Source organism: Salvelinus fontinalis, chromosome 19 (assembly GCF_029448725.1).
Source record: "Salvelinus fontinalis isolate EN_2023a chromosome 19, ASM2944872v1, whole genome shotgun sequence".
Lineage (NCBI taxonomy): Eukaryota > Metazoa > Chordata > Actinopteri > Salmoniformes > Salmonidae > Salvelinus > Salvelinus fontinalis.
This window is the reverse complement of record NC_074683.1, coordinates 23,207,600-23,215,615: the sequence shown is the minus strand read 5'-3', so window position 1 is coordinate 23,215,615 and position 8,016 is coordinate 23,207,600. Positions and strand designations below refer to the sequence as shown.

Sequence of the window (8,016 nt, the reverse complement as noted above, 5' to 3'; positions counted from 1 at the left end):
GGGGCAGCAGAAGGAAACCATTCAAAAATGTCCTCCTTCAATTTGTGATATTAAGATTCTAACAACGACAGTGTGTTATAAAGACTTATTTAGGAAAAGTCAAGGATGGGGGGACATGCCATTAAAAATGGAGGAGTAATTAAAAAAGTGAATTTGTTTTATCGTCCACATGACGCTCTAGGCTCTTCTTTTGTTAAAGATGTGAAGGGTTAACTGCGCACAGCTACACCACCATAGGAGACAAGGAGAGAGGAGAGAGCTCCTTCCTCCCTCCCCCAACGCTCCACTCGCCTCCAGCTGGGACACCCTCATTATGTCCCCCCCTACTAACCCTAACCTCCCCCCTTCACAACACACATACGCACGCACACATAGCCTCCCCTGTCGAGTCAAAGTGATGGAAGACTCTTAATTATTGATGTATCCCTATCTAATAAGACCCCCCCGTGTGTGTGTTTGTTGTTACCTCTACATAGAGGATGGGGAAGATCCCGATCTTATCTCCCAGCATGCCCTCTGCCCAGTTGTCATCCACTCGTCTGATCACCGTCAGAACCTCATCCTATTGGACAGACAGCATGGTTTATAAGGACACAACATGAATTAAGCTTATATTCATATCTCTCTCTCTCTCTCTCTACTCTCTCTCTCTTTCTCTCTCTCTCTCTCTCTCTCTCTCTCTCTCTCTCTCTCTCTCTCTCTCTCTCTCGGGTGGTCTAGAGTTTTGTTGCCTCTTTTTGGTGGTGACATGCTGGTAAAGAATGGGGTAAAACTGATTTCCCTGCATTAAAATCACCATGTGTGAGTCTCTCTTTCTCTCACTTATTCTCCTTCTCTCGCACACTATCTCCCCTCTCCCTCTCTAACTCGCCCTGTCCCCCTTGTTTTTTCTGCCTCTGCCCCTGACCTAATGATACCACTGTCTCTACTCATTTCTCATCATCTCAGAGGGAAAGAAGGAGAGGGAGGGAGAGAAACACTAAGAGAGGGATAAGGTTTCTCTCTCTTTCCTAGAGATATATTATCTGACCCACTGGCCCTGTTACATGCAGGCTTACATGCTGCTCTCCTTCACTCATTCACTCCCTCTCTGTCTCCCTCTTTGTCTCCCTCTCTGTCTCCGTCTCTGTCTCCCTCTCTGTCTCCCTCTCTGTCTCCCTCTCTGTCTCCCTCTCTGTCTCCCTCTCTGTCTCCCTCTCTGTCTCCCTCTCTGTCTCCCTCTCTGTCTCCCTCTCTGTCTCCCTCTCCGTCTCCCTCTCCGTCTCCCTCTCTGTCTCCCTCTCCGCCTCCCTCTCATTCTCTCTTCGAATTTAAACCTATCCTTCCATTTAGTAATTTAGCTAGGGAACTGCAGCTGTGATTCTGTGTGTGCGAAAAGGAAGTGCATGTCTGTGTCTCTCTGTTCTGACTTGGCCCTCTTTCCCTAGCCCCATCCTGAGAGAGTGTATGAGGCCAGGTGCTGCTGAGGAACACACACACAGAGAATGAGAGAGAACGAGATATGTTCCATTCGCCAGTGTCCTCACCTAGAGTGTGTAACAGCATGAACAAATGATGAGCTTTGAAGAGGAGAGGAGCAGAGGGAATACAAATCACTGTTTATCACAAACACTGTGCTGGAGAAGGGGGGGTTACTCTCTCGCTCTCCCACATAGGAGGAGAAAAACTATATTCAGATAGAGAGGTAGAAAGATAGACAGAGGAGAAGGTAGACTGCTTAGATAAACACAAAACATCCAGTGGGGTATCATAGAGTACGATTACATGCACACAATATTACCATTACTGTGAATAGTCAGATGAATATAATAATTCAATTTAAATATTTTCAAGCTTTGCAAGAAGAACGATTTCCCGAATAATCCTGTTTATTTGGACACATCTGAAATCTCATAAAAATTAACGTTCTACCACAGCGACCATGTTATTTTTGGGAAGTCTATTTGATTCTGAGATCGGACCTATAACGTTTGTATGTGAAAACGATTTCTAAGATACATACATTCAGTTTTCCGAACTCACTTCACTAATGCACAAGAGGGAGGCTTGTACTGCTGGTGCTGACACATGCACAGATCAACTACACTGCTGGAACTCTGATGAAGCTGTTTACATGTACTAATATTTTACACCGTTTACATCGGTGTATTGATAACACTACATGACCAAAAGTATATGGACACCTGCTCGTCAAACAGATTCATGGGCATTAATATGGAGTTGGTCTCCCCTTCGCTGCTATAACAGCCTCCACTCCACTCTTCTGGGAAGTCTTTCCACTAGATGCTGGAACATTGCTGCAGGGACTTGCTTCCATTCAGCCACAATAGCATTAGAGAGGTCGGTCACTGATGTTGGGCGATTAGGACTGGCTCACAGTCGGTGTTCCAATTCATCCCAAAGGTGTTCAATGAGGCTCTGTGCAGGCCAGTCAAGTTCTTCTACACCGATATTCGGCAATCCATTGCTGTATGGACCTCGCTTTGTGCACAGGGGCGTTGTCATGCTGAAACAGGAAAAGGGCCTTCCCTAAACGGTTGCCACAAAGTTTGAAGCACAGAATCGTCTATAATGTCATTGTATGCTGCCTAGCCCGAACCATGAAAAACAGCCCTTCCTCCTCCACCAAACGTTACAGTTGGCACTATGCATTGGGTAAGGTAGGGTTCTTTCCTGGCATCCGCCAAACCCAGATTCGTCTGTCGGACTGCCAGAGGGTGAAGCTAAGGACCCTGGGACTAAACAGCTCCCATTGCAACTGGATCCTGGACTTCCTGATGGGCCGCCCCCAGGTGGAAAGGGTAGGTAACAACACATCCGCAACACTGATCCTCAACACAGGGGCACCTCAGGGGTGCGTGCTCCTTGACTCCCTGTTCACTCATGACTGCATGGCCAGGTACGACTCCAACACCATCATTAAGTTTGCCGATGACACAACAGTGGTAGGCCTGATCACCAACAACGACGAGACAGCCAATAGGGAGGAGGTCAGAGACCTGGCCGTGTGGTGCCAGGACAACAACCTCTCCCTCAACGTGATCAAGACAAAGGAGATGATTGTGGACTACAGGAAAAGGAGGACTGAGCACGCCCCCCTTTTCATCGACGGGCTGTAGTGGAGCAGGTTGAGAGCTTCTAGTTCCTTGGTGTCCACATTACCAACAAACTAACATGGTCCAAGGACACCAAGACAGTCGTGAAGAGGGCATGACAAAACCTATTCTACCTCAGGTGACTGAAAAGATTTGGCATGGGTCCTCAGATCCTCAAAAGGTTCTACAGCTGCACCATCGAGAGCATCCTTACTGGTTGCATCACTGCCTGGTATGGCAGCTTTTCGGCATCCGACCGCGAGCACTTCAGAGGGTAGTGCGTACGACCCAGTATATCACTGGGGCCAAGCTCCCTGTCATCCAGGACCTATATACTAGGCGGTGTCAGAGGAAGGCCTTAAAAATTGTCAAAGACTCCAGCCACCCTAGTCATAGACTGTTCTCTCTGCTACCGCACGGCAAGCGGTACCAGAGCGCCAAGTCTAGGTCCAAGAGGCTTCTAAACAGCTTCTACCCCCAAGCCATAAGACTCCTGAACATCTAATTAAATGGCTACCTAGACTATTTGCATTGCCCCCCCTCTTTTACGCCGCTGCTACTCTCTGTTATTATCTATGCATAGTCACTTTAATAACCCTATCTACATGTACATCTTTCCTCAATTACCTCGGCTAACCGTTGCCCCCGCACATTGACTCTGTACCGGTACCCCCTGTTGGTACCCCCTGTATATAGTCTCGCTATTGTTATTTTACTGCTGCTCTTTAACTACTTGTTACTTTTATTTCTTATTCTTATTTGTATTTTTTAAACTGCATTATTGGTTAGGGGCTAGTAAGTAAGCATTTCACTGTAAGGTCTACTGCACCTGTTGTATTCAACGCATGTGACTAATACAATTTGATTTGAAGAGTAAATCATCACTCCAGAGAACATGTTTCCACTGCTCAAGATTTCAATGGCGACGAGCTTTACACCACTCCAGCCGACACTTGGCATTGCGCATGGTGATCTTAGGCTTGTGTGCGGCTGCTCGGTCATGAAAACCTATTTCATTAAGCTGCCGACAAACAGTTGATGTGCTGACGTTGCTTCCAGAGGCAGTTTGGAACTCGGTAGTGAGAGTTGCAACCGAGAACAGACGATTTTTCCGAACTACGTGCTTCAGCACTCGGCGGTTCCGTTCTGTCAGCTTGTGTGGCCTACCACTTCTCGACTGAGCCGTTGTTGCTCCTAGATGTTTCCACTTCACAATAACAGCACTTACAGTTGACCGGGGGTGCTCTAGCAGGGCAGAAATTTGACAAATTGATTTGTTGGAAAGGTGGCATCCTATGATGGTGCCACGTTGAATGTCACTGAGCTCTTCAGTAAGGCCATTCTACTGCCATTGTTTGTCTATGGAGATTGCATGGTTGTGTGCTCGATTTTGTACACCTGTCAGTGTAACCGATGTGAAATGACTAGCTAGTTAGCGGGGTGCGCGCTAATAGCGTTTCAATCGGTGACGTCACTCGCTCTGAGACCTTGAAGTAGTTGTTCCCCTTGCCCTGCAAGAGCAAGGGCTTTTGTGGAGCGATGGGTAACGATGCTTCTTGGAAGGCAGTTGTTGATGTGTGCAGAGGATCCCTGGTTCAAGCCCAGGTGGGGGCGAGGAGAGGGATGGAAGCTTTACTGTTACATCAGCAATGGGTCTGGCTGAAATAGCTGAATCCACTAATTTGAAGGGGTGTCCATATACTTTTGTATATATATTTATATTCTGGACTCGGACAATACTCATTCTGGTATGTCTTCATTTTTGTGTGTATTATTTTGTTTTGTTAGGTGTTACTGCACTGTTGGAGCTAGAAACATTAGCATTTGGATGCACCTGCAATAACTTCTGCAAAATATGTGTACGCGACCAATAAAATTACATTTTATTCGATCAGTGTCCATGTAAACGTATTCATAGATACACACACATTGGATTACAGTGAGTCAGCGTGTGTTTGTGGGTGTAGGTTTGTGTGTGCGTGCATGTGTGTGTGTGTACCTTCAAGAAGGCCAGACAGTCTTTGTCCTGATCTTTGTCTTTGACCTCAAAGTCGTACAATGCCTTTCCTGTGGGCGGAGTTTGGCTCAGCGGCCGTAACAACGCGATGTAACTAGCTGGCAGGAAACCATGACAACTGTTCAGCTCCCCATGGTACCAGTTGTCGTCAACTTTACGCCGCAGGATGATTATGTCCCCTTTTGCAAACTGCAGGTCTCCAGGTTCCTTCCCCTCGTAGGAATAGAGAGCCTTCCCACAGGGCAGGGTTAGGGTTAGATTAGGTAAACTCTGGAGGAGAGAGAGGAGATAAGTTAGACCTTCCCACAGGGCAGGGTTAGGGTTAGATTAGGTAAACTCTGGAGGAGAGAGAGGAGATAAGTTAGACCTTCCCACAGGGCAGGGTTAGGGTTAGATTAGGTAAACTCTGGAGGAGAGAGAGGAGAAACGTTAGACTGTCCCACAGGGCAGGGTGGGTTAACTCTGGAGGAGAGAAAGGAGAAACGTTAGACCGTCCCACAGGGCAGGGTGAGTAAACTCTGGAGGAGAGAAAGGAGAAACGTTAGACCGTCCCACAGGGCAGGGTGGGTAAACTCTGGAGGGAGAGAGGAGATACATTAGACCTTCCCACAGGGCAGGGTGAGTAAACTCTGGAGGAGAGAAAGGAGAAACGTTAGACCGTCCCACAGGGCAGGGTGGGTAAACTCTGGAGGAGAGAAAGGAGAAACGTTAGACCGTCCCACAGGGCAGGGTGGGTAAACTCTGGAGGAGAGAGAAGAGACACGTTAGACCTTCCCACAGGGCAGGGTGGGTAAACTCTGGAGGAGAGAGAGGAGATACATTAGACCTTCCCACAGGGCAGGGTGGGTAAACTCTGGAGGAGAGAGAAGAGACGCGTTAGACCTTCCCACAGGGCAGGGTGGGTAAACTCTGGAGGAGAGAGAGGAGATACATTAGACCTTCCCACAGGGCAGGGCGGGTAAACTCTGGAGGAGAGAGAGGAGACACGTTAGACCTTCCCACAGGGCAGGGCGGGTAAACTCTGGAGGAGAGAGAGGAGACACGTTAGACCTTCCCACAGGGCAGGGCGGGTAAACTCTGGAGGAGAGAGAAGACAGACCCTATACCAGAGATAAGAAACTATACTGAACAAAAATATAAACGCAACATGCAACAATTTCAAAGATTTTACTGAGTTACAGTTCATATAAGGAAATCAGTCAATTGAAATGAATTAATTAGGCCCTAATCTATGGATTTCACATGACTGGGAATACAGATATGCATCTGTTGGTCACAGATACCTTAAAAAAGGTGGGGGGCGTGGCTCAGAAAACGGTGTGACCACCATTTGCCTCATTCAGAGCAACACATCTCCTTCACACAGAGTTGATCAGGCTGTTAATTGTGGCCTGTGGGATGTTGTCCTACTCCTCAATGGCGAAGTTGCTGGATATTGGCGGGAACTGGAACACATTGTGGTACACATCGATCCAGAGCATCCCAAACATGCTCAATGGGTGACATATCTGGTGAGTATGCAGGCCATGGAAGAACTGGGACATTTTCAGCTTCCATGAATGTGTACAGATCCTTGGGGCTGTGCATTATCATGCTGAAACATGAGGTGATGGCGTCGAATGAATGGCACAACAATGAGCCTCAGGATCTGGGGCACTCAGTTCACAACGTTGACATCAGCAAACCGGTCGTCCACACAACGCCATACATGTGGTCTGTGGTTGTCAGGCCGGTTGGACGTACTGCCAAATGCAAATTGCACACTCCCTCAAAACTTCAGACATCTGTGGCATTGTATTGTGTGACAAAACTGCACATTTTAGAGTGGCCTTTTATTTTCCACAAGGTGCACCTGTGTAATGATCATACTGTTTAATCAGTTTTTTGATATGCCACACATGTCAGGTGGATGGAGTACCGTGGCAAAGGAAAAATGCTCATTAACAGGGATGTAAACAAATTTGTGCACAAAATTTGAGAGAAATAAGCTTTTTTGTGCGTATGGAAAATTTCTGGGATCTTTTATATCAGCTCATGAAACATGAGACCAACACTTTACATGTTGCGTTTATATCTGTGTTCAGTATAGATTCAGCCGCAGGACGAATTTTGTTGGGGTGGATGGTCAGGGGGCCGGAACATAATTACAGAAAGTAGTCACACCTCTTGCTTTTTCCACATTTTGTTATGTTGCAGGCTGAATTTAAAATGTATTAAATTGAGATTTGTTTTCACTGGCCTACACACAATACCCCATAATGTCAAAGTGGAATTATGTTTGTAGAATTTTACAAATATATTAAATTAGGAGTAAAAATGTGCTTAACAAGTCACATATTAAGTTGCATGGAATATGTGTGCAATAATAGTGTTTAACATGATTTTTAAATGACTACCACATCTCTGTACTCCACACATCTGTAAGGTCCCTCAGTTGAGCAGTGAATTTCAAACACAAATTCACCCACAAAGACCAAAGAAGGTCACCTATGGGTATATGGGTAAAAAAAAAAATCAAAGCAGACATTGAATATCCCTTTGAGCATGATGAAGTTATTAGTCACAATTTGGATGGTGAATCAACACACCCAGTCACTACAAAGATACAGGTGTCCTTACTAACTCAGTTGCCAGAGAGGAAGGGAACCACTCAGGGATTTCACCATGAGGCCAATGTTGACTTTAAAACAGTTACAGAGTTTAATGGGTGTAATGGGAGAAAACTGAGGATGGATCAACAACATTGTAGTTACTCCTCATTACTAACCTAAATGACAGAGTGAAAAGAAGGAAACCTGTACAGAATTTAAAAAATCCCAAAATATCCACAATAAGGCACTAAAGTAAAACTGCAAAATATGTGGCAAAGAAAGCATCATGTTATGGGTATGCTTGTCAGCGGCG

At 46.1% G+C, this 8,016-nt stretch overlaps 1 protein-coding gene across 2 annotated transcripts in view; it reads right to left on the bottom strand.

The window, feature by feature from the left end:
* The window catches only part of LOC129816507 (E3 ubiquitin-protein ligase SH3RF3-like), a 94,549-nt gene that overhangs the window by 40,746 nt on the left and 45,787 nt on the right, over nt 1-8,016 (bottom strand). Inside the window, exons 2-3 of one of the 2 annotated variants that reach the window (XM_055871067.1) lie at nt 5,095-5,382; nt 467-562 (exon numbers count right to left, since the gene is read on the bottom strand). In XM_055871067.1, the coding sequence (XP_055727042.1) occupies nt 467-562; nt 5,095-5,382 (384 nt within the window). The remainder of the gene's footprint in view (nt 1-466; nt 563-5,094; nt 5,383-8,016) is intronic. The other variant, XM_055871068.1, reaches the window with a different exon arrangement.